Source organism: Pristiophorus japonicus, unplaced genomic scaffold (assembly GCF_044704955.1).
Source record: "Pristiophorus japonicus isolate sPriJap1 unplaced genomic scaffold, sPriJap1.hap1 HAP1_SCAFFOLD_144, whole genome shotgun sequence".
In the NCBI taxonomy this organism is placed as follows: Eukaryota; Metazoa; Chordata; class Chondrichthyes; family Pristiophoridae; genus Pristiophorus; species Pristiophorus japonicus.
Window position 1 is genome coordinate 710,882 of NW_027251113.1, and position 26,663 is coordinate 737,544.

General features: G+C 48.2%; 1 protein-coding gene across 1 annotated transcript in view; it reads left to right on the plus strand.

The window, feature by feature from the left end:
* Positions 1 to 12,319, plus strand: part of LOC139242684 (uncharacterized) — a 39,853-nt gene extending 27,534 nt beyond the window's left edge. Inside the window, exons 2-3 of the mRNA XM_070870474.1 lie at positions 2,487 to 2,612; positions 6,723 to 12,319. Coding sequence (XP_070726575.1) covers positions 2,515 to 2,612; positions 6,723 to 7,383 — 759 coding nt within the window. The 5' untranslated portion in view covers positions 2,487 to 2,514 and the 3' untranslated portion in view covers positions 7,384 to 12,319. The remainder of the gene's footprint in view (positions 1 to 2,486; positions 2,613 to 6,722) is intronic.
* The last annotated feature ends 14,344 nt before the right edge of the window (positions 12,320 to 26,663 follow it).

A 26,663-nucleotide genomic window follows, 5' to 3' on the forward strand; every position in this document is an offset into this window, starting at 1 on the left:
TCTCTCTCTCTCTCTCTCTCTCTCACTGACGGGGTTAAGTGCCAGACTCTCTCTCTGTCTCTCACTGACTTGGTCATGTGTCAGACTCTCTTGCTTTCTCTCTCTCTCTCTCTCTCTCTCTCTCTCTCTCTCTCTCTCTCACTGGGTTATGTGTCAGACTCTCTCTCTCTCTCTCTCTCTCTCACTGACGGGGTTATGTGCCAGACTCTTTCTCTCTCTCTCACTGACTGGGTCATGTGTCAGACTATCTTGCTTTGTCTCTCTCTCTCTCACTGGGTTATGTGTCAGACGCTCTCTCTCTCTCTCTCTCTCACTCTCTCTCTCACTGAATGTGTTAAGTGTCAGACTCTCTCTCTCTCTCTCTGACTGGGTTATGTGTCCGACTTTCTCTCTCTCTCTCTCTCTGACTGGGTTATGTGTCAGACTTTCTCTCTCTCTCTCTCTGACTGGGTTATGTGTCAGACACTCTCTCGCTCTCTCTCTCTCACTGACTGGGTTATGTGTCAGACTCTCTCTCTCGCTCTATCTCTCTCTCTCGCTCTCTCTCTCTCACTGACTGGGTTATGTGCCAGACGCACTCTCTCGCTCTCGCTCTCGCTCTCGTTCTCACTCACTCTCTCTCTCACTCTCTCTCTCACTCTCTCGCTCTCTCTCTCTCATTAACTAGGTTATGTGTCAGACTCTCTCCGTATCACTCTCTCGCTCTCTGTCTCGCTCTCACTCTCTCTCGCTCTCACACAATCTCTCTCTCTCTCTCACTCTCTCTCTGACTGGGTTATGTGTCAGACACTCTCTCTCTGTTGCTCTCACTTTCTCTGACTGGGTTATGTGTCAGACACGCTCTCTCTCTCTCTCTCTCTCTCTCTCACTGACTGGGTTATGTGTCAGACTCTCTCTCTCTCTCTCACTGACTGGGTTATGTGTCAGACTCTCTCTCTCTCTCTCTCTCTCTCTCTCTCTCTCTCTCACTGACTGGGTTATGTGTCAGACTCTCTCCGTATCACTCTCTCACTCTCTGTCTCGCTCTCACTCTATCTCGCTCTCACACACACTCTCTCTCTCTCTCTCTCTCTCACTGACTGGGTTATGTGCCAGACACACACTCTCTCTCTCTCTCACTCTCTCTCTGACTGGGTTATGTGTCAGACACTCTCTCTCTGTTGCTGTCACTCTCTCTGACTGGGTTATGTGTCGGACATGCTCTCTCTCTCTCTCTCTCTCTCTCTCTCACTCTCTCACTGACTGGGTTATGTGTCAGACTCTCTCTCTCTCTCTCTCTCTCTCTCTCTCTCTCCCTGACGGGGTTATGTGTCATACACTCTCTCTCTTTCTCTTTCTCTCTCTCTCACTGACTGCGTTATGTGTCAGACTCTTTCTCTCTTTCTCTATCACTGACTGGGTTATGCGTCAGACACTCTCTCTCTCTCTCTCTCTCTCTCTCTCTCTCTCTCTCTCTCTCTCTCTCTCTCTCTCACTCACTCTCTCACTGACTGGGTTATGTGTCAGACACTCTCTATCTCTCTCTCTCTCTCTCACTGACTGGGTTATGTGTCAGACACTCTCTCTCTGTCTCTCTCTCTCTCTCTCTCTCTCTCTCTCACTCACTCTCTCACTGACTGGGTTATGTGTCAGACACTCTCTCTATCTCTCTCTCTCTCTCTCACTCACTCTCTCACTGGACTGGTTTATGTGTCTGACACTCTCTCTCTCTCTCTCTCTCTCTCTCTCACTCACTGGCTTATGTGTCAGACACTCTCTCTCTTTCTCTCTCTCACTGACTGGGTTATGTGTCAGGCACTCCCTCTCTCTCTCTCTCTCTCTCTCTCTCTCTCTCTCTCTCTCTCTCTCTCTCTCTCTCTAACTCACTCTCTCACTGACTAGGTTATGTGTCAGACACACTCTCTCTCTCTCTCTCTCTCTCTCTCTCTCTCTCTCTCTCACTCACTCTCTCACTGACTGGGTTATGTGTCAGACACTCTCTCTCTCTCTCTCTCTCACTGACTGGGTTATGTGTCAGACACTCTCTTCTCTCTCTCTCACTGACTGGGTTATGTGTCAGACACTCTCTCTCTCTCTCTCTCTCTCTCTCTCTCTCACTCACTGACTGGTTTATGTGTCAGACTCTCTCTCTCTCTCTCTCTCTCACTGACTGGGTTATGTGTCAGACTCTCTCTCTCTCTCTCTCTCTCACTGACTGGGTTATGTGTCAGGCACGCTCTATCTCTCTCTCTCTCTCTCTCACTGACTGGGTTACGTGTCAGACACACTCTCTCTCTCACTGACTGGGTTATGTGTCAGACACACTCTCGCTCTCTCTCTCTCTCTCTCTCACTCTCACTCTCACTCTCACTCACTCTCTCACTGGGTTATGTGTCAGACACTCTCGCTCTCTCTCTCTCTTTCTCTCACTCACTCTCTCACTGACTGGGTTACGTGTCAGACGATCTGGCCCTCTGTCGAGCTCATCCCTCTTCTCTGTGTTTCAGGATTTGGTGCGCACAGAAAGATCCCACAATGCATGCACACTTGCTGTTGCTGCTGGTCCTGCTCTGGGATCCCATATCAGATGCGGCCATACTAAATGATAATGTTTTGGCTAGCATTGTCTCACGGTAAGTGTATTTAAATTAGGGCTTTTTCAGGCAGCTGTGATAGCTGGTGACTGCTCCTAATCCTAGGCCCCAGTGTCACCCTCCGTGCCTGGGGTAGGCTGTAATTTAACTGTGGAGTTTAACTGTGGTCTGTGCCTAAATGCGAGGAGTATTCATAATAAGGTGGACGAATTAACTGTGCAGGCAGCTATTAACGAATATGATGTAATTGGGATTACGGTGACATGGCTCCAGGTTAGCCAAGGCTGTGAACTCAGCATCCAGGGTTATTCATCATTTAGCAAGGATAGACAGAAAGGAAAAGGAGGTGGGGTAGCGTTGTTGGATAAAGTGGAAATTAACGCAATAGTAAGGAAGGACATTAGCTTGGATGATGTGGAATCTGTATGGGTGGAGCTACGGAATACCAAAGGGCAGAAAACGCTAGTGGGAGTTGTGTACAGACCATCAAACAGTAGTAGTGAGGTTGGGGACAGCTCCAACAAGAAATTAGGGATGTGTGCAATAAAGGTACAGCAGTTATCATGGGCGACTTTAATCTACATAGATTGGGCTAACCAAACTGGTAGCAATACGGTGGAGGAGGATTTCCTGGAGTGTATTCGGGATTTTTTCGAGACCAATGTCGAGTAACCAACTAGAGGGCTGGCCATCCTAGACTGGGTGATGTGTACTGAGAAAGGACTAATTAGCAATCTTGTTGTGCGAGGCCCCTTGAGAAAGAGTGATCATAATATTATAGCATTCTTTATTAAGGTGGAGAGTGACACAGTTAATTCAGAGACTAGAGTCCTGAACTTAAGGAAAGGTAACTTCGATGGTATGAGACGTGAATTGGCTAGGATAGACTGGCGAATGATACTTAAAGGGTTGACGGTGGATAGGCAATGGCAAACATTTAAAGATCACATGGATGAACTTCAACAATTGTACATCCCTGTTTGGAGTAAAAATAAAATGGGGAAGGTGGCACAACCGTGGCTAACGAGGGAAATTAGGGATAGTGTTAAATCCAAGGAAGAGGCTTATAAAATGGCCAGAAAAAGCAGCAAACCTGAGGACTGAGAGCAATTTTGAATTCAGCAGAGGAGGACAAAGGGTTTAATTAGGAGGGGGAAAATAGAGTATGAGAGGAAGCTTGCCGGGAACATAAAAACTGACTGCAAAAGCTTCTATAGATATGTGAAGAGAAACAGGTTAGTCAAGACAAGCGTAGGTCCCTTGTCGTCAGAATCAATCAGGTGAATTTATAATGGGGAACAAAGAAATGGCAGACCAGTTGAACAAATACTTTGGTTCTGTCTCCGCGAAGGAAGACACAAATAACCTTCCAGAAATACTAGGGGACCGAGGGTCTAGCGAGAAGGAGGAACTGAAGGAAATCCTTTTTAGTCAGGAAATTGTGTTCGGGAAATTGATGGGATTGAAGGCCGATAAATCTCCGGGGCCTGACAGTCTGCATCCCAGAGTAGTAAGGAAGTGGCCCTAGAAATAGTGGATGCTTTGGTGATCATCTTCCAACAGTCTATCGACTCTGGATCAGTTCCTATGGACTGGAGGGTAGCTAATGTAACACCACTTTTTAAAAAAGGAGGGAGAGAGAAAATGGGTAATTATAGACCGGTTAGCCTGACATCAGGAGTAGAGAAAATGTTGGAATCAATTAATAAAGATGAAATAACAGCGCAGCTGGAAAGCAGTGACAGGATCGGTCCAAGTCAGCATGGATTTATGAAAGGGGAAATCATGCTTCACAAATCTTCTGGAATTTTTTGAGGATGTAACTAGTAGAGTGGACAAGGGAGAACCAGTCCCACACAAGAGATTATTGTACAGAATTAAAGCACATGGTATTGGGGGTAATGTACTGACGTGGATAGGGAACTGGTTGGCAGACAGGAAGCAGAGAGTCACGATAAATGGGTCCTTCTCAGAATGGGAGGCAGTGACTAGTGGTGTGCTGCAGGGCTCAGTGCTGGAGTTCAGCTCTTTACAATATACATTAACGCTTTAGATGAAGGAATTGAGTGTAATATCTCCAAATTTACAGTCGACACGAAGCTGGTTGGCTGTGTGGGCTGTGAGGAGGATGCTAAGAGGCTGTAGGGTGACTTGGACAGGTTAGGTGAGTGGGCAAATGCATGGCAGATGCAGTATAATGTGGATAAATGTGAGGTTATCCACTTTGGGGGCAAAAACATGAAGGCAGAATATTATCTGAATGGCGGCAGATTAGGAAAAGGGGAGGTGCAATGAGACCTGGGTGTCATGGTACATCAGTCATTGAAAGTTGGCATGCAGGTACAGCAGGCGGTGAAGAAGGCAAATGGCATGTTGGCCTTCATAGCGAGGGGATTTGAGTATAGGAGCAGGGAGGTCTTACTGCAGTTGTACAGGGCCTTAGTGAGGCCTCACCTGGAATATTGTGTTCGGTTTTGGTCTCCTAATCTGGGGAAGGACGTTCTTGCGATTGAGGGAGTGCAGCAAAGGTTCACCAAAGAGATTCCCAGGATGGCGGGACTGACGTATGAGGAGAGACTGGATCGACTGGGCCTGTATTCACTGGAGTTTAGAAGGATGAAAGGGGATCTCATAGAAACATGTAACATTCTGACGGGATTAGACAGGTTAGAGGCAGGAAGAATGTTCCCGATGTTGGGGAAGTCCAGAACCAGGGGTCACAGTCTAAGGATAAGGGGTAAGCCATTTAGGACCGAGATGATGAGAAACCTCTTCACTCAGAGAGTTGTTAACCTGTGGAATTCTCTACCGCAGAGAGTTGTTGATGCCAGTTCATTGACTATATTCACAAGGGAGTTGGATATGGCCCTCATGGCTAAAGGGATCAAGAGGTATGGAGAGAAAGCAGGATAGGGGTAGTGAGGTGAACGTTCAGTCACGATCTTATTGATTGAGGTGCAGACTCGAAGGGCCGAATGGCCTACTCCTGCAACTATTTTCGATGTTTCTATGTTTCTATCACAGGTGGTACTGGGTATGGTCTGGAGCTGTGATACAGGCCAAGGTCTAGGGCCCTGCCCTGGGATTTCCCCACTGACAGAGCAAGGCTGTGATACAGGCCCAGGTCTAGGGCCCTGCCCAGGGATTTCCCCACTGACAGAGCAAGGCTGTGATACAGGCCCCGGTCTAGGGCCCTGCCCAGGGATTTCCCCACTGACAGAGCAAGGCTGTGATACAGGCCCGGGCCTAGAGCTCTGCCCAGGGATTTCCCCACTGACAGAGCAAGGCTGTGATACAGGCCCGGGTCTCGAGGCCTGCCCAGGGAGTTCCCCACTCACTAAGCTCGGCTGAAAATTCCTTGGTCAGATGTCCTCTGTCATGGCACTGAGGGTGAGCCATGTAGAACTGTGACATGAGATGTAATGGAACAACAGAGAGAGAAAGGAGACTGACACACTTCAGAGTGAGACACTGACACCATTTTCTGCCCCCTGACCCACTCTCTGCCCCCTGACCCAACTCTCTGCCCCCTGACCCACACTCTCTGACCCATGTCTCACACTCTCTGACCCCTGACTCACACTCTCTGACCTCTGACTCTGACTCTCTGACCACTGACCCAAACACACTGACCCCTGACCCACAAACTCTGACCTCTGACTCACACTCTCTGACCCCTGACTCTCTCTCTCTGACCACTGACCCACACACACTGACCCCTGACTCACACTCTCCGACCGCTGACTCACACTCTCTGACCCCTGACCCACACAATGAGCGCTGACCCACACTCTCTGACCCCTGACGCACACTCTCTGACCGCTGACTCACACTCTCTGACGCCTGACGCACACTCTCTGACCGCTGACTCACACTCTCTGACCGCTGACCGACACACTGACCGCTGACCCACACTCTCTGACCCCTGACCCACACACTGACCCCTGACCCACACACTGACCCCCTGATCCATACACTGACCCCTGACCCACACTCTCTGACCCCTGTCTCTCACTCTCTGACCCCTCACCCACTCACTCTGACCCCTGTCTCACACACTCTGACCCCTCACCCACTCACTGACCCCGGTCTCACACTCTCTGACCCCTGACCCACACTCTCTGACCCCTGTCTCTCACTCTCTTTCAGTTTCAATGCTGTTGCAGCGAGCAGGGGGACGTCGGGAAGTGGTGCGGAGAGACAGTTCGCCTTCCTGATGGCACTGAGTGCTGACGAATGCGCCAACCCCCAGTTTGACAACTACGTCCCCGCTGAGACCAACGGGAACCCGATTATCAGCGGAAACACGGCTCAGTTCCAAACTGAGCAATTGGCAAACTACATGGCAGTCTATCCGAAAGATTCCAGGCGATGTGCGGAGAACAAACTGCTCTACGAAAACCCACAGTACAAACAGCCACCGACCAATACAAACGCCGCACAGCGTTTTCAGAATTTGCTCAACAACCGCCCCCCGGGGAACCAGCTCCAGGTGGGCTGTGTCATTCTCTACACCACCTACACCCCCTGCATCCAGCGCTGTTTCAGTGATAATGAGAATTGTGAGATCATCGGCCCGTTAACGCAGCAGCCCTTTAGCACCAGCTGGGCCAACGGCAACGTTCACAAGTATTTTGTCTTCAGTGATGTGTACAACTTTGACAATAATGCCAACCGGATCCCCATAATCCGCAACAAACTGGGACAAGTTTCAAACGCTGGGTTTGAGATCAGAAGGTGCGAAGGAAATCAAATCCAGTGCACCAATTGCAACTCCAACAATAATTACTGCATTCCCTCGACAACCTAGTAACACATCAGAGAGACCGAAGGCAAACGCTGCCTCATATTCTGTGCCTGATGTAAACCCGCGAATTCCACTGGAGTCCCAACAGTATCTTTCAACCCCATCACTCCCAAAATAACCCCTCATTGTCCCATCACTGTCTATAATAATCCTCATTGTCCCATCACTGTCTATAATAATCCCCATTGTCCCTCACTGTTTATAATAATCCCCATTGTCTCATCACTGTCTATAATAATCCCCATTGTCTCATCAATGTCTATAATAATCCTCATTGTCCAATCACTGTCTATAATAATCCCCATTGTCCCATCACTGTCTATAATAATCCCCATTGTCTCATCACTGTCTATAATAATCCCCATTGTCCCATCACTGTCTATAATAATCACCATTGTCTCATCACTGTCTATAATAATCCCCATTGTCCCATCACTGTCTATAATAATCCCCATTGTCTCATCACTGTCTATAATAATCCCCATTGTCTCATCACTGTCTATAATAATCCCCATTGTCCCATCACTGTCTATAATAATCCCCATTGTCCCATCACTGTCTATAATAATCTCCATTGTCCCATCACTGTCTATAATAATCCCCATTGTCTCATCACTGTCTATAATAATCCCCATTGTCCCATCACTGTCTATAATAATCCCCATTGTCCCATCACTGTCTATAATAATCTCCATTGTCCCATCACTGTCTATAATAATCCCCATTGTCTCATCACTGTCTATAATAATCCCCATTGTCTCATCACTGTCTATAATAATCCCCATTGTCTCATCACTGTCTATAACAATCCCCATTGTCTCATCACTGTCTATATTAATCCCCATTGTCTCATCACTGTCTATAATAATCCCCATTGTCCCATCACTGTCTATAATAATCCTCATTGTCCCATCACTGTCTATAATAATCCCCATTGTCTCATCACTGTCTATAATAATCCCCATTGTCCCATTACTGTCTATAATAATCACCATTGTCTCATCACTGTCTATAATAATCCCCATTGTCCCATCACTGTCTATAATAATCCCCATTGTCTCATCACTGTCTATAATAATCCCCATTGTCTCATCACTGTCTATAATAATCCCCATTGTCCCATCACTGTCTATAATAATCCCCATTGTCCCATCACTGTCTATAATAATCTCCATTGTCCCATCACTGTCTATAATAATCCCCATTGTCTCATCACTGTCTATAATAATCCCCATTGTCCCATCACTGTCTATAATAATCCCCATTGTCCCATCACTGTCTATAATAATCTCCATTGTCCCATCACTGTCTATAATAATCCCCATTGTCTCATCACTGTCTATAATAATCCCCATTGTCCCATCACTGTCTATAATAATCCCCATTGTCTCATCACTGTCTATAACAATCCCCATTGTCTCATCACTGTCTATATTAATCCCCATTGTCCCATCACTGTCTATAATAATCTCCATTGTCCCATCACTGTCTAAAATAATCACCATTGTCTCATCACTGTCTATAATAATCCCATTATTGTCTCATCACTGTCGATAATAATCCCCATTGTCCCATCACTGTCTATAATAATCTCCATTGTCTCATCACTGTCTATAATAATCCCTCATTGTCCCATCACTGTCTATAATAATCCCCTTATTGTCTCATCACTGTCTATAATAATCCCCATTGCCCCTCACTGTCTATAATAATCCCCATTGTCCCATCACTGTCTATAATAATCTCCATTGTCCCATCACTGTCTAAAATAATCACCATTGTCTCATCACTGTCTATAATAATCCCATTATTGTCTCATCACTGTCGATAATAATCCCCATTGTCCCATCACTGTCTATAATAATCTCCATTGTCTCATCACTGTCTATAATAATCCCTCATTGTCCCATCACTGTCTATAATAATCCCCTTATTGTCTCATCACTGTCTATAATAATCCCCATTGCCCCTCACTGTCTATAATAATCCCCATTGTCCCATCACTGTCTATAATAATCCCTCATTGTCCCATCACTGTCTATAATAATCCCCTTATTGTCTCATCACTGTCTATAATAATCCCCATTGTCCCATCACTGTCTATAATAATCCCCATTGTCTCATCACTGTCTATAATAAACCCTCATTGTCCCATTACTGTCTATAATAATCCCCATTGTCTCATCACTGTCTATAATAATCCTCATTGTCCCATCACTGTCTATAATAATCCCCATTGTCCCATCACTGTCTATAATAATCCCTCATTGTCCCATTACTGTCTATAATAATCCTCATTGTCCCATCAGTATTTATAATAATCCCCATTGTCTCATCACTGTCCATAATAATCCCCATTGTCCCATCACTCTCTATAATAATCCCTCATTGTCCCATTACTGTCTATAATAATCCTCATTGTCCCATCAGTATATATAATAATCCCCATTGTCTCATCACTGTCCATAATAATCCTCATTGTCTCATCACTGTCTATAATAATCCCTCATTCCCCCATCAGTATCTATAATAATCCCTCATTCCCCATCACTATCCATAATAATCACTCATTCCCCCATCACTGTCTATAATAATCGTCATTGTCCCAGCACTGTCTATAATAATCTTCATTGTCCCATCACTGTCTAAAATAATCCTCATAGTCTCATCACTGTCTATAATAATTCCCATTGTCTCATCACTGTCTATAATAATCCCCATTGCCCCATCACTGTCTATAATAATCCCCATTGTCTCATCACTGTCTATAATAATCCCCATTGTCTCATCACTGTCTATAATAATTCCCATTGTCTTTTCACTGTCTATAATAATCCTCATTGTCCCATTACTGTCTATAATAATCCTCATTGTCCCATCACTGTCTATAATAATCCTCATTGTCCCATCACTGTCTATAATAATTCCCATTGTCTCATCACTGTCTATAATAATCCTCATTGTCCCATCACTGTCTATAATAATCCTCATTGTCCCATCACTGTCTATAATAATCCTCATTGTCCCATCACTGTCTATAATAATCCCCATTATCTCATCACTGTCTATAATAATTCCCATTGTCTCATCACTATCTATAATAATCCTCATTGTCCCATCACTGTCTATAATAATCCTCATTGTCCCATCACTGTCTATAATAATCCTCATTGTCCCATCACTGTCTATAATAATCCTCATTGTCACATCACTATCTATAATAATCCTCATTGTCTCATCACTGTCTATAATAATCCCCATTGTCTCATCACTGTCTATAATAATCCCCATTGTCCCATCACTGTCTATAATAATCCCTCATTCCCCCATCACTGTCTATAATAATCCCCATTGTTCCATCACTATCTATAATAATCCCTCATTCCCCCATCACTGCCTTCAATATCTCCTGCCCTTCCAGTTTAAACTCTATAATAATCCTTCATTATTGTTCCTCCGAGGATGAAGGATTATTGTTAGGATTGAATAGAACATATGAACATAAGAATTAGGAGCAGGAGCCGGCCATTCGGCCCCTCGAGCCTGCTCACCATCCAATAAGATCACGGCTGAACTTCGCACTCAACTCCACTTTCCCGCCCGATCTTCATATTCCACGCTTCCCCGAGAAGGAAGAAGGGTGATTAAAGGGACTCCTCTGGAAAATCAGGGTCTAGAACTAATTCTCTAGAATAATTCGCCTTAGAATCTCTAATTGATTGTAATCCGCAATTCTGCAGGTCAATTCCTCAAATAATTTCCTATTTCCAGCTCAATCCCGGTAAATTCAGTTGCAGTAATAATCCCCGCCCCTGGGCAAAAGACAGGAGAGTACTTGTTGTATTCCAGCGAAACACTCATCTCATCTGACACCAGACCAGTTATATCCTTCTCAGAACAGTTGCTGCGAGTTTTCCTTGCTGGGACAGTGTAGAAGGAGCTTTACTCTGTATCTAACCCCGTGCTGTACCTGCCCTGGGAGTGTTTGATGGGGCAGTGTAGAGGGAGCTTTACTCTGTATCTAACCCCCTGTACCTGCCCTGGGAGTGTTTGATGGGATAGTGTAGAAGGAGTTTTACTCTGTATCTAACGCCGTGCTGTACCTGCACTGGGAGTGTTTGATGGGACAGTGTAGAAGGAGTTTTACTCTGTATCTAACCCCGTGCTGTACCTGCCCTGGGAGAGTTTGATGGGACAGTGCAGAGGGAGCTTTACTCTGTATCTAACCCCATGCTGTACCTGCCCTGGGAGAGTTTGATGGGACAGTGTAGAGGGAGCTTTACTCTGTATCTAACCCCCTGTACCTGCCCTGGGAGTGTTTGATGGGACAGTGTAGAGGGAGCTTTACTCTGTATCTAACCCCGTGCTGTACCTGCCCTGGGAGTGTTTGATGGGACAGTGTAGAGGGAGCTTTACTCTGTATCTAACCCCCTGTACCTGCCCTGGGAGTGTTTGATGGGACAGTGTAGAGGGAGCTTTACTCTGTATCTAACCCGTGCTGTACCTGCCCTGGCAGTGTTTGATGGGACAGTGTAGAGGGAGCTTTACTCTGTATCTAACCCCCTGTACCTGCCCTGGGAGTGTTTGATGGGACAGTGTAGAGGGAGCTTTACTCTGTATCTAACCCCGTTCTGTACCTGCCCCGGGAGTGTTTGATGGGACAGCGTTGAGTTAATTTTGCTGATTAACTAATACTTGTACTTGCTCAGAGAGTTTGGGTAAAATAAGTTCCTGCATGCTATGTGTGGCGAGCTGTGCCCTCACTTGGATCAGTGAACTTTGCTGTTCACTGAATATTTTCCCAATTGCTGGATGTGATGTGATTCTGACCGAATTGTACCAATGAGCAGGTTCTTGTATTGAGTCAAATGAGCTGTAACCATGGTTTGTGTGTGATCTATCTCTCTTTAATCATTAATAAACTTTGCTTGAGCATTCACCAGTGATGTGTTTTTTATCTGTGTCTCCTCGCACAGTTGCTTTGGAGTGGTAGAATAATTACAGGTTGAAGAATCTGTGGATTCTCTGTCAGATGCTCTAAAATCCTGGAAGGTTTGCTTTTTCCAACATTCCCGACAACAATGGTTGGCGCCCTCCCGGGATCAGAGTTTAAAGCTCCCCTCACACTGACCAATCACACCCTCCCGGGGTCAGAGTGTAAAGCCCCTCACACTGACCAATCACACCCTCCAGGGGTCAGAGTGTAAAGCCCCTCACACTGACCAATCACACCCTCCCAGGGTCAGAGTGTAAAGCCCCCCTCACACTGACCAATCACACTATCCCGGGGTCAGAGTGTAAAGCCCCCCTCACACTGACCAATCACAGTCTCCAGGGGTCAGCGTGTAAAGCCCCCTTACACTGACCAATCACATCCTCCCGGGGTCAGAGTGTAAAGCTTTCCTCACACTGACCAATCAGAATCTCCCGGGGTCAGAGTGTAAATCTCCCCTCACACTGACCAATCACAACCTCCCGGGGTCAGAGTGTAAAGCTCCCCTCACACTGACCAATCACACACTACCGGGGTCAGCGTGTAAAGCCCCCTCACACTGACCAATCACATCCTCCCGGGGTCAGAGTGTAAAGCTCCCCTCACACTGTCCAATCACACCCTCCCGGGGTCAGAGTGTGAAGGCCCCACACTATCCAATCACACCCTCCCGGGGTCAGAGTGTAAGGCCCCCCTCTCAATGACCAATCACACCCTCCCGGGGTCAGAGTGTAACGCCCCCCCTCATACTGACCAATCACACCCTCCCGGGGTCAGAGTGTAAAGCTCCCCTCACACTGACCAATCACACCCTCTCGGGGTCAGAGTGTAAAGCCCCCTCACACTGACCAATCACACCCTCCCGGGGTCAGAGTGTAAAGCCCCCTCACACTGACCAATCACACCCTCCCGGGGTCAGAGTGTAAAGCTCCCCTCACACTGACCAATCACACCCTCCCGGGATCAGAATGTAAAGCCCCTAATGAATCCAATGATCAGCTGGGTATCAGTCGGAAGCCCAGACTAACCAATGGGACACCTTAATGTGTGACAGATACCCCCAGTGAGCCAGTTTGCCTTTGACCTCTCTCTGCCTTGCCCCGCCTGGACTTGCCTCGGTTCAGCTGCACTCCACCAGAGGAGGCTGAGGGGAGATTTAATTGACGTGTATAAAATTATGAGGGGCCTAGTTCCATCAGCAGAGAGGCCAATAACAAGGGGACATAGATTGAAAGTAATTGTGGGGGTCTGAAACTCCCTGCCTGAAAGGGTGGTAGAGGCAGAAACCCTCACCACATTTAAACAGTGCTTGGCCATGCCGTAACCGAAAGGGCTACTGACCAAGAGCTGGAAAGTGGGGTTAGCCTGGATAGCTCTTTGTCGGCCAGCATGGACACCATCGTTCGAATGGCCCGGGCTGATTCACCCCCTCCCAAAACCAGGGGTCACTGGACAGGGATCAGGAGCAGGAACCCAGGCTGATTCATCCCCTCCCTAACCCAGGGGTCACTGGACAGGGATCAGGAGCAGGAACCCAGGCTGATTCATCCTCTCCCTAATCCAGGGGTCAGTGGACAGGGATCTGGAGCAGGAACCCGGGCTGATTCAACCGCTCCCTAACCAAGAGGTCACTGGACAGGGATCAGGAGCAGGAACCCGGGCTGATTCACCCCCTCCCTAACCCAGGGGTCACTGGACAGGGATCAGGAGCAGGAACCCGGGCTGATTCATCCCGTACCTAACCCAGGGGTCACTGGACAGGGATCAGGAGCAGGAACTCGGGCTGATTCATCCCCTCCCGAACCTATAGGTCACCACCCGCTGAACACGGAGACGGGGCCTGGGTTTAACATCCCCCTGAACCGGGAGACGGGGCCTGGGTTTAACATCCCCCTGAACAGGGAGACGGGGCCTGGGTTTAACGTCCCCCTGAACAGGGAGACTGGGCCTGGGTTTAACATCCCCCTGAACAGGGAGACGGGGCCTGGGTTTAACATCCCCTGAACAGGGAGACGGGGCCTGGGTTTAACATCCCCCTGAACAGGGAGACGGGGCCTGGGTTTAACATCCCCCTGAACAGGGAGACGGGGCCTGGGTTTAACATCCACCTGAACAGGGAGACGGGGCCTGGGTTTAACATCCCCCTTAACAGGGAGACGGGGCCTGGGTTTAACGTTCCCCTGAACCGGGAGACGGGGCCTGGGTTTAACATCCCCCTGAACAGGGAGACGGGGCCTGGATTTAACATCCCCCTGAACAGGGAGACGGGACCTGGGTTTAACATCCCCCTGAACAGGGAGACGGGGCCTGGGTTTAACATCCCCCTGAACAGGGAGACGGGGCCTGGGTTTAACATCCCCCTGAACAGGGAGACGGGGCCTGGGTTTAACATCCCCCTGAACAGGGAGACGGGGCCTGGGTTTAACATCCCCCTGAACAGGGAGACGGGGCCTGGGTTTAACATCCCCCTGAACAGGGAGACGGGGCCTGGGTTTAACATCCCCCTGAACAGGGAGACGGGGCCTGGGTTTAACATCCCCCTGAACAGGGAGACGGGGCCTGGGTTTAACATCCCCCTGAACAGGGAGACGGGGCCTGGGTTTAACATCCCCCTGAACAGGGAGACGGGGCCTGGGTTTAACATCCCCCTGAACAGGGAGACGGAGCCTGGGTTTAACATCCCCCTGAACAAGGAGACGGGGCCTGGGTTTAACATCCCCCTGAACAGGGAGACGGGGCCTGGATTTAACATCCCCCTGAACAGGGAGACGGGGCCTGGTTTTAACATCCCCCTGAACAGGGAGACGTGGCCTGGGTTTAACATCCCCCTGAACAGGGAGACGGGGCCTGGGCTTAACATTCCCCCTGAACAGGGAGACGGGGCGTGGAGTTTTGACTGTGCCCCCTCGTCCTAGACACCCCAACCAGCAGAAATAGTTTCTCTCTATCGACACTGTTTCCTCTTAATATGTTGAAAACTTCATTCATCACCACTTAACCTTCTAATTCCAAGCAAATACAACCCTACTCTGCGTAATCCCTGTAATTTAACCCATGGAGTCCGGTTAATGTTCTCGTAATTCATCATCAAGGTGAGAGTGAGTGAGCTGTGATACCGGGAGACACCAGCAGGGGGAGTGAGATAAAGGTGAAAACATAGACATCGAAAATAGGTGCAGGAGTCGGCCATTCGGCCCTTTGATCCTGCACCACCATTCAATAAGATCATGGCTGATCATTCCTTCAGTACCCGTTTCCTGCTTTATCTCCATACCCTTGATCCCTTTAGCTGCAAGGACCATATCTAACTCCATTTTCAATATATCCAATGAACAACAATTCTCTGCGGTAGTGAATTACACAGGTTAAAGACTCTGAGTGAAGAAGTTTCTCCTCATCTCAGTCCTAAATGGCCTACCGCTTATCCTTCGACTGTGTCCCCTGGTTCTGGACTTCCCCAACATTGGGAACATGCTTCCTGCATCTAACCTGTCCAGTCCCGTCAGAATTTTATATGTTTTTGTGAGATCCCCTCTCATCCTTCTAAACTCCAGTGAATACAGGCCCAGGCGATCCAGTCTCTCCTCATATGTCAGTCCTGCCATCCCGGGAATCAGTCTGGTGAACCTTCGCTGCACTCCCTCAATAGCAAGAATGTCCTTCCTCAGATTAGGAGACCAAAACAGAACACAATACTCCAGGTGGGGCCTCACCAAGGCCCTGTACAATCGCAGTAAGACGTCCCTGCTCCTATACTCAAATCCCCTCGCTATGAAGGCCAACATGCCATTTGTCTTCTTCACCGCCTGCTGTACCTGCATGCCAACTTTCAATGACTGATGTACCATGACACCCAGGTCTCGCTGCACCTCCCCTTTTCCTAATCTGTCACCATTCAGATAATATTCTGCTTTCGTGTTTTTGCCCCCAAAGTGGATAACCTCACATTTATCCACATTATACTGCATCTGCCATGTATTTGCCCACTCACCTAACCTGTCCAAGTCACCCTGCAGCCTCTTGGTCGCTTGCGCACCAAGGTGTTGAGTCACCACCACATCCGACTGTCAACTAAACTGTTGGTCGATAGAGCAGTCGTTCTCTCAGTTCTCCTTTTTGCATGTGAGACCTGGACAACCTACAGGCGTCACATCAAAAAGTTGAAGCTTTCCATATGCGCAGTCTCAGATCTATACTCCACATACGCTGGCAAGACCGGGTGTCAAACTCTGAGGTTCTGGAGAGACCACAATCAACTCGCATCGAGGTGATGATCAGGCGAGCCCAGTTCCGGTGGGCTGGACATGTCATCCGCACGGATGAGTCAAGGATCCCTCGTCAGCTTCTTCACAGCGAGCTCTGTGAAGGTCGAAGACACCAGGGGCGCCCCCACAAGCGCGACAAAGATTGCATCAAGGCGAACCTCCAGTACTGTGGCATCCGACCAAAGGACCTCGAGACTACAGCAGCTAATAAAATCCAGTGGCGAACCCTCACGGGCACTGCCTGCCAGACCTTCGAAGAAAGCCGATGTCAACGCCTGCGGGACACTAGAGATAGACGACATCAGGTGGCAGTACTGTCAGCATCAGGCACATCGAACTTCCCTTGTCCGACGTGCAAGAGACTATGTGAATTGGCCTATACAGCCACTTGAAGACACATGCCATTGATGATTAGCACATCAATGTCTTTGTTGGATACGACAGACTTCCAAGAGGAGAGAATGTCCCATACAAGACTCCCAAAAAAGGCACTCTACTCTCAGCTCCGTCACAGCAAGCAAGCCCCAGTAGAGCAGATTAAATGCTTTAAGGACATCGCCAAAGCCTCCTTGAAAAAATGTAACATCCGCACTGCCTCTTGGGAATCCCTGGCCCTTGGCCGGCTCAAAACGGAGAAGAAGCATTTGGGAATGCACCAAACACTTTGAGTCTCTTTGTCGGAACCACCATCTGCCCCACCTGTGACAGGATCTGTAGATCCCACATTGGACTCAACAGCCACCTTCGAACTTGTTATGTATGCATCACCTTGTAACCAGCGTTCTACCGCCACCAGAGGGCGCATCTGTTGGAGTCGCTAGGCATCCCAGCATCCCTTGGGAGCACTGCATATAAGCAGACCTGCCAAGCTGTGCCAGCACTCTGGAGTCAGAATAAAGAGACTAAGGTCACACTTACTCAAGTCTACAGTACTCAGTCACATTGCTTTATTTGAGACATAACAACTGGCGACGAGGATGGGATAACGAACCATCACGCGAAAATGCAGAGAACTGTTGGTACCCTGGAGAAATTCTCAGAAGTTGACGATTTGGAAAGCCTTCATGGAGTGACTCGACCAACACTTCGTGGCCAACGAGCTGGAAGGGAATGAGAACGCTGCCAAACGAAGGGCGATCCTCCTCACCATTAGCGGGGCAACAACCTCGGGCCTCATGAACAATCTTATTGCTCCAGTGAAACCAACAACCAAATCATATGAAGAACTGTGTACGCTGGTCGGGGAGCACCTAAATCCGTAGGAGAGCGTTCTGATGGCAAGGTATCGATTTGATACATGTCAACGGTCTGAAGGCCAGGAAGTGGCGAGCTACGTCGCCGAACTAAGGGGCCTTGCAGGGCATTGCGAATTCGGTGGATTCCTGGAGCAAATGCTAAGAGACTTTTTAGTGCTTGGCATTGGCCATGAGGTTATCCATTGACTGTTGAAACACCGAACCTGAGCAAAGCCATAACGAGAGCCCAGGCATTTCTGTCCACCAGCGATAACACCAAACAAATTTCGCAGCATGAAGATGCATCACTTGCTCTCAACTGAGCAATGCACCCAGGGAGGCACCACTATGTTGTGGTCATGGCCCACCAAACCGTGGTCTAGGATCTACGTTGACTTTGCTGGCCCGTTTTTTAGGCAAAATGTTTTTGGTTGTTGTGGATGCTTATTCAAAATGGATTGAGTGTGTAATAATGTCTATAAGCATGTCCACTGCCACCATCGAAAACCTACGAGCCATGTTTGCCACGCACAGCCTGACTGATGTCCTTGTCAGCGACAATGGGCCGTGCTTCACCAGTGCTGAATTCAAGGAATTCATGACCCGCAATGGGATCAAGCACGTCACATCTGCCCCGTTCAAGCCCGCATCCAATGGTCAGGCAGGACGGGCAGTCCTGGTCACACTTATTCAAGTCTATATTACTCAGTCACATTGCTTTATTTGAGACATAACAGAACTCATGTTAGTGTGGAAGGTAGTAATCCGCGACTCCGAGGGGCTGCCTAACAACAACAGCAACAACTTTTATTTATATAGCACCTTTAACGTAGTTAAATGTTCCAAGGCGCTTCACAGCAATGTTAGAAGCCAAAAGCAGATAAATTTGACACTGAGCCACAAAAGAAGAAATGACGTCAGATGGTCAAAAGCTGGGTCAACGAGGTCGGTTTTAAGGAGCGTCTTAAAGGAGGAGAGAGAGAGGTCGAGAGGCGGAGAGGTTTAGGGAGGGAGTTCCAGAGCTTGGGGCCCAGGAAACAGAAGGCACGTCCACCGATGGTGGAGCGATTATAATCAGGGATGGTCAGGAGGGCAGAGTTAGAGGAGCGCGCACTTCTCGGGGGGTTTGTGGGGCTGGAGGTCACAGAGATAGGGAGGGGGTGTAGGGGCTGGAGGAGGTTACAGAGATAGGGACGGGGCGAGGGGCTGGAGGAGGTTACAGAGATAGGGAGGGGTGCAGGGGCTGGAAGAGGTTACAGAGATACGGAGGGGTGTAGGGACTGGAGGAGGTTGCAGAGATAGGGAGGGGTGTAGGGGCTGGAGGAGGTTACAGAGATAGGGAGGGGTGTAGGGGCTGGAGGAGGTTACAGAGATAGGGAGGGGTGTAGGGGCTGGAGGAGGTTACAGAGATAGGGAGGGGTGTAGGGACTGGAGGAGGTTACAGAGATAAGGAGGGATGTAGGGGTTGGAGGAGGTTACAGAAATAGGGAGGCATTGTAGGGGCTGGAGGAGGTTACAGAGATAGGGAGGGGTATAGGGGTTGGAGGAGGTTACAGAGATAGGGAACGGTGTAGGGGCTGGAGGAGGTTACAGAGATAGGCAGGGGAGTAGGGGCTGGAGGAGGTTACAGAGATAGGGAGGGGTGTAGGGCTGGAGGAGGTAACAGAGACAGGGAGGGGTGTAGGAGTTGGAGGATGTTACAGAGATAGGGAGGGGTGTAGGGGCTGGAGGAGGTTACAGAGATAGGGAGGGGGTGTAGGGGCTGGAGGAGGTTACAGAGATAGGGAGGCGTGTTGGGGCTGGAGAAGATTACAGAGATATGGAGCGGTGTGGGGGCTGGAGGAGGTTACAGAGATAGGGAGCGGTGTAGGGGCTGGAGGAGGTTACAGAGATAGGGAGGGTGTTGGGGCTGGAGGAGGTTACAGAGATAGGGACGTGTGTGGGGCTGGAGTAGGTTACAGAGATAGGGAGGAGTGTTGGGGCTGGAGAAGGCTACAGAGATAGGGAGGAGTGTAGGGGCTGGAGGAAGTTACAGAGATAGAGAGGGGTAGTGGGGCCATGGAGGGATTTATAAGCACGGATGAGAATTTTGAAATCAAGGCATGGCTTAACCGGGAGCTAATGTAGGTCAGCGAGTACAAGGGGTCATGGGTGAGTGGGACTCGGTGCGAGTTAGGACACGGGGCAGCGAGCACAGGGGGTGATGGGTGAGCGGGACTGGGTATGAGTTAGGACACGGGGGCAGTGAGCACAGGGGGTGATGGGTGAGCGGGACTCGGTGCGAGTTGGGACACGGGGGCAGCGAGCACAGGGGGTGATGGGTGAGTGGGACTCGGTGCGAGTTAGGACACGGGTCAGCGAGCACAGTGGGTGATGGGCGAGTGGGACTTGGTGCGAGTTAGGACACGGGGGCAGCGACCACAGCGGGTGACGGGTGAGTGGGACTCAGTGCGAGTTAGGACACGGGGGCAGCGAGCACAGGGGGTGATGGGTGAGTGGGACTCGGTGCGAGTTAGGACACGGGTCAGCGAGCACAGGGGGTGACGGGTGAGCGGGACTCGGTGCGAGTTAGGACATGGGGCAGTGAGCACAGAGGGTGATGGGTGAGTGGGACTCGGTGCGAGTTAGGACATGGGGCAGTGAGCACAGAGGGTGATGGGTGAGCGGGACTCGGTGCGAGTTAGTACACGGGACAGCCGAGTTTTGGATCACCTCGAGTTTATGTCGGGTAGAATGTGGGAGGCCGGACAGGAGTATGTTGGAGTAGTCAAGTTTGGAGGTAACAAAGGCATGGATGAGGGCTTGAGCAGCAGATGAGCTGAGGCAGGGGCGGAGGTGCAAATTGGCGGTTTGAGTTATGTCGTGGACATGCCCGGAAGTTCATTTCAGGGACAAATATGAAGAAGAGATTTCGTTATTGAATCATAATGCCCGCACATGCACAGTAACTCTGTGAAGTCACTTCCTTGTGTGAAGCATGTGCTTCATGAAAACACGACTGAAAGGCCTAGCTGTAATTTTAAGGTATGTACTCTTGTTCTCGACTCCCCCATCAGAGGAAATCGTTTCTCTCTATCACAATTCTCCACCACAGCAAGTTGTTGAGGCGAGTTCGTTGGATATATTCAAAAGGGAGTGAGATGTGGCCCTTACGGCTAAAGGGAACAGGGGGTATGGAGAGAAGGCAGGAATGGAGATTTTTATTCAAAAAATATACTTTATTCATATCAAATTTTCACAATATATTGGAAAATACAATGCGTTTGGATGCTGACAGCAGTTCCATGATGTCATGTCTCTCACACTACTGTACATAACTGTATCTTACCATGCTATACATGACTGTAACCAGATATGACCTGTAACCACAAGCATACCTTACCACCAGGGGTGCACTTGCAGGCGACACTGCATACCTGTCGCACACAGGTATATAAAGGCAGGTCTCAGACAAGTGTGGCATTCGAGAGCTGTGAACTGAAGGTGCAGGCCCTGAGTGACCTTGACTTCAGTATGTGCCTCGTGTAAGTCTGTACTGCAGGGACAGGACTTTACATTGGTGACGAGTTACAGGATTACAGAATCCACAGAATGGCTACCAACGGCTCAGATGAGAAATACAATGCTGGAGATAATTGGGAGGACTTTATAGAAAGGCTCCAACAAAGCTTTGTAACCAAAGCCTGGTTGGGCGACGATAAGGCAGACAAGAGAAGAGCCCATCTCTTGACCAGCTGTGGCTCAAAAACATACGCTTTAATTAAAGACCTGCTGGCACCCGAGAAACCAGCAAGCAAGTCGTTTGAGGAGTTGAGCACACTGGTAAGAGACCACCTGAAGCCAGCGAGCAGCCTACACATGGCCAGACACGGATTCTACAACTCTAGGCGCTGTGTGGGCCAGAGCATACCCGACTTCGTGGCAGAACTTCGGAGGCTGGCTAGTTTATGTGAGTTCTCCGATGAACTAAGGAGAGAAGTACTGAGAAACTTTTTTATTGAAGGAATAGGCCATGCAGGCATATTCTGAAAGCTCATAGAGACCAAGAACTTGACCTTAGAGGCAGCAGCACTGGTCGCGCAACATTCTTGGCAGGAGAAGAAGAAACGAGGTTGATCTACACTGCGGGTACGACAACTAACAAAACATTGGAACAAGGGTTCACAGTGTGAAACAATCTGCTACCCCCACACACAGACAAAGGCAGGAGAACAGGCCTTCAACAGCAGGCAGTGGTGCCAGAAGCCATCAAGGGCCACATGAACGGCCGTTCACACCTCATCAACCCACAATGCGAGCAATCAACTACAAACTGAGAGAAGCTCAAGAGAGCTCAGCCAGACACAGCTCATCCTTCGGAAACAATGGAAGCGGTTTATGCTGGAGATGTGGGGGAAGGCACTCATCAAGGGGGTGTCGATTTCAGCATGCTGTCCACCTGTCCACCTGTCCTTCATGGAACGGTTTTTCAGACAAAAACGCTTTGACCACAAGGCCATAAAGCAGTGGTCAGCACGTAATGTCCTGGACGTCCTACGAAAGAAGGAGAGGGTGGACCCTGTCGGGTGGTTCCCTGAGCGGACTGTTGAACTCGTTTGGCAGAACGTCTCATCGCCAGAGCTTTCACACAACACCAAGACATAGCTTGGTTGGCGGTGAGGAGGGCCTTACCTGTCAGATCCTTCATGCATAGCCGGGTTATCAGAGAGATGGCACTCTGCCCCCGAGTTTGCTGACAAGAACCTTATCCATCTCCTTCTGGATTGTTCCTTTGCAAGGCAGGTCTGGAAGGAGACGATGGGTTGCTGTCGAGGTTCATCCCAAGCAGCTCTGTAACACAGGACTCGGTGCTCTACGGGCTGTTCCCAGGGACACACACCGAGACAGACATCACCTGCTGCTGAGAGCCATCAACTCGGTGAAAGACGCACTTTGGTCTTGCTGAAACTTGCTGGTCTTCCAGAGCAAGGAGATGTCCACGTCTGCGTGTTGCAGACTGGCGCAATCCAAGATCCAGGAGTACGTGCTGTGGGACGCACAAAAAATTGGTGCAGTCGCCGCAAATAACAGTGGGGAATGGCCACAGTTTAAAGCCCTTCCGCCACGCTAAACCCGGGGGCTGGAATTAGTATAAAACTCCCCTCGGGCCGTACTTGTAAACTTTCTGTATACATAGAGCACCATGATCTGAAAACACCTATGTAGTGCCATGTATAATGCAAGTTCTGTTTAGTAATTGATAGAGAATTCAAACAGGCTGCATTTAGACAGGCTGTGAAAATTCACAGACAACAAGTCAGAGATGCTATATGAGTGTTAGCATGTTGCATTAAGTCATCAATCAACTTGACATTTTAGGACTTTGGGTAGCGAGCCAATTAAAAGGTTAAAAGACTGTTAATTGAGCCAATAAGGTCAAAGAAGGCGAGTTCTTTTCTGTAAATTGAACTCGGTATAAATACAGCCATTTTGACCATGTGGTCCCAGTAAGAGAAAGGAACTGGCAATCAGCCAGCAGCTTGTTGCTCTCTGCCAAGATTAAAAAGTTAAAACTACCATCGGAGTTCGTATTTCATTGGAAATTAAGAGATCTAACAATTTTGGCATCACGAACACGATCGCTGAGGAAAGAAACTGAATTTTGGACATCAGACCTACATATTGAGGTAAGGACTCCTCTTTATAAAAGTCCTCGGTCAAAAGTCTAAATTCGCCTCTCCTTCTACGCGATTCCCAAAGCCTCCGGTTTGCGAACCCTCCGGTTGGTAGTTGGCTCGAGGTCCCATAGACATCTAAACGTCGGCGGTGTGTTAGTTAATTAATCACCGACCTATTGATCGGCTAGAAAGCCTTCGACTCGAGACTCCAGTAAAGAAATTATGGCAGCAGGAGATAAGAGCAAAGAATTGCCTACAACTGTTAAAGGTGGGCAGGCACCATCTGAAGTTTCACTAGATTTAATTCTCGAACAGTTGAAAGAATACATAGAGCAACAATTCAACGTATCTAAAACCTGTATTAAGATCGAAAAAAAGTACGGAACCTCCAAAGTTCAATGGTCCTTGGACGAGATTAAAAGGGTCTGGGGAAAAACGACCCGTATGAAAAATAAAGAGCGAACTAGATGGTCCCTAGTGGTTATGGGCCAGATTCGAAAGCGGAATGAAATTATAATGCGTTCCCAACATGATCGAGAACTGACCAGTACAAAGGATCAATTGCAAGCAGTTTGTGCACAGCTGCGACAGAAAAAGCTTGAACTTGAAAAGCTGGAAGCAGAAGTTAAAAATCTTAAAGGAGAAATTAAAGAATGGAAAAAATCATTAGGTCAAGAGGCAGTAATAGGAAAAGGAAAATGTATTGATCAATTCCCAGGGTACCCATGTTTGGATAAATTAAAAGCGCAAACCCGAAGACACGACCGAGGAATAGATACGGATTCTGAATCCTCCGACAATACAGTGTCGGAGGATGAAGAATTAGGGGTGTGCTTTGCCCCATTAAAAAAAAGACGAGTTGTAATCAAATTAGAAGAGACTGCGGATGAGGGCAGAACCAAAAAACAAAGAGAAGGGTGTACAAAGAATACTTAGTTCATGCTCCGGCAGACCGAGAGAAAATTGATAAATGGTCCAAGGAATTGCCCAATCCAAAGAAAAGGGGAGTAAAAACGTGGGACCAATTGGACCGCTTAAGAAATATATATCAACTTCATCCCTGCGACAGAGTGCACATTTTGACCATAATGGTGCCAAAAACACAGGGAAGAAAATTGCACGACAAGGTAGATGAAGCTTTGGGGCAGAATGAGCAAGATTTAGATGCAGGATGGGAGGCGATTAAACACTGGCTGCAAGCCTTCAGTCCAGCTAAGACAGACTGGAGAAAAATTGCAGCCTGCCAACAGAAAGGAACAGAGGAGGTCCTGGAGTATGACGAGCGGTTTAGATGCATGTGGCTAGAACATTCGGGTATGAATAATACGGATGAGGAAATGGATGAACAAGTGTTTTGACCCCTGAAAGCAGCTTTTGTGGCAGGTCTAAAGCCAGAACTGTCCAAAATGCTTAAGGTAGTGTTACCGGACTGGAAAGGTAGAGGAACTACCTTTGCAGCATTGGTGGATCGATGTAACCAATTAGATCGGGATATGGGAGCTAAAGTCCGAGCTGTACAGGCTATGGGATGGAAATCCCAGGATTCCGATAAACATTTATTAGGAAAATTACCCGGAAAATGTCATTATTGTGGGAGCGAAGGTCAGTGAGCCAAGACGTGCAGGGCAAAACAGCAAGGCCGTGGCTGGGGAAGAGGACGCAGCCAGGGATACAATTCAGCCAACAAACCAAGCTTGTCACAAGATAACGACCTCATAGAAGCATTTAAGCGACTGACAATACAACAACAGAAGGAGTTACTTGGGATAGCAAAAAACGATTAGAGCCCACCCTGGCCCCCCTCCTCGCACTAATACAACAAAGGGGAGATGGGCTATATATAACTGTGAGGGTGGTTGATAAGGATGTGGATTGTCTTTTAGACACAGGGGCGGAATTAACATGCTTACCCCTACAATATGGAGACTTTTTGTCGTTGGATGGTAGGGCACGTACAGCCGATGGAGTTGGGGGCCATAAAATGGAAATTAAAAGGACAACACCGGTACTTATAGGGCTAGGTCCACATGAACTAACCACGCCGGTCTGGGTAGGCCCAGTAGATCAACCCCTTTTGAGAATGGACATTCTAATCCAAGTAAATTCATTGTTGCATTTTGAGGATAGTCGGGTGACATGGTCAATTAGAACTTTGAAGAAAGAAGAATTGAAGGAACACCCGATATGGGCTAAATATAAGAACGATTGTGGCCTACTCCAGATAGAGCCTGCGTCATTTACAGGGACCAAGCCTCCATGCACTGAACAGTATCCCATCAGTCCAACTGCCATCGCGGGAATCTTACCGGTTATTCAGCAATTGGAGAAACAAGTGGTGCTTATTAAAACGCATAGCTCCTCCAATAGCCCCATGTGGCCGGTACAGAAATCTAACGAGACTTGGCGTTTGACTATCGATTTACGGAAAGCTGATGTTCACTTAATGAGTGACACTTTGTTATCATACTGTCAGAACTTAACCAATGCTATAAGTTCTGTTTCCCGACAGGTATCAGCAGCTAGGGGTAATCCACCCGAAGGAGGGCACTACATCATCCCGGGAGTCTGGGTGTATGTGAAAAAGTTGCATAAAGAACCTTTGAGTGCCAAGTGGGAGGGACCTTATCAAGTGTTATTGACCACCCAAGCAGCTGTTAAAGTCCAAGGAAAGAAAGCCTGGATACACGCTTCACACGTTAAACGAGCACCCGTAACTGAAGCTGAAATCTAATAAGGACAATTACTTTTTGCGAAAATGTATACATTTACTGTATTACTGATTGTAGGTATTCTAGGCATAGGCCTACTTCTTATGAGCCGACCCTCTGCACCAAAGGGAAATAGAAGGGTAGCAAGGGAATTACATGTAAATACCTTTTTATATATGTCATACATTTATGCCAAACAAGATAGCATTTCTAGTTGTTGGGTGTGTGTGCATATTCCTATTCACTCAAAGGGAGGGATTCCCTTGAGGCCAGTTCCCTTGAATATCTCGGAAATGGCTGAGTGGATAATTAATCAAAACAAAACAGGCAATGCGTTTCAGGATACGGAAAACTGGGCACGTAAATGGAAGTCAGCAGGTTACAATCTGACTACCTTTGAAGGGGGATACCAACCGTGCTACAAT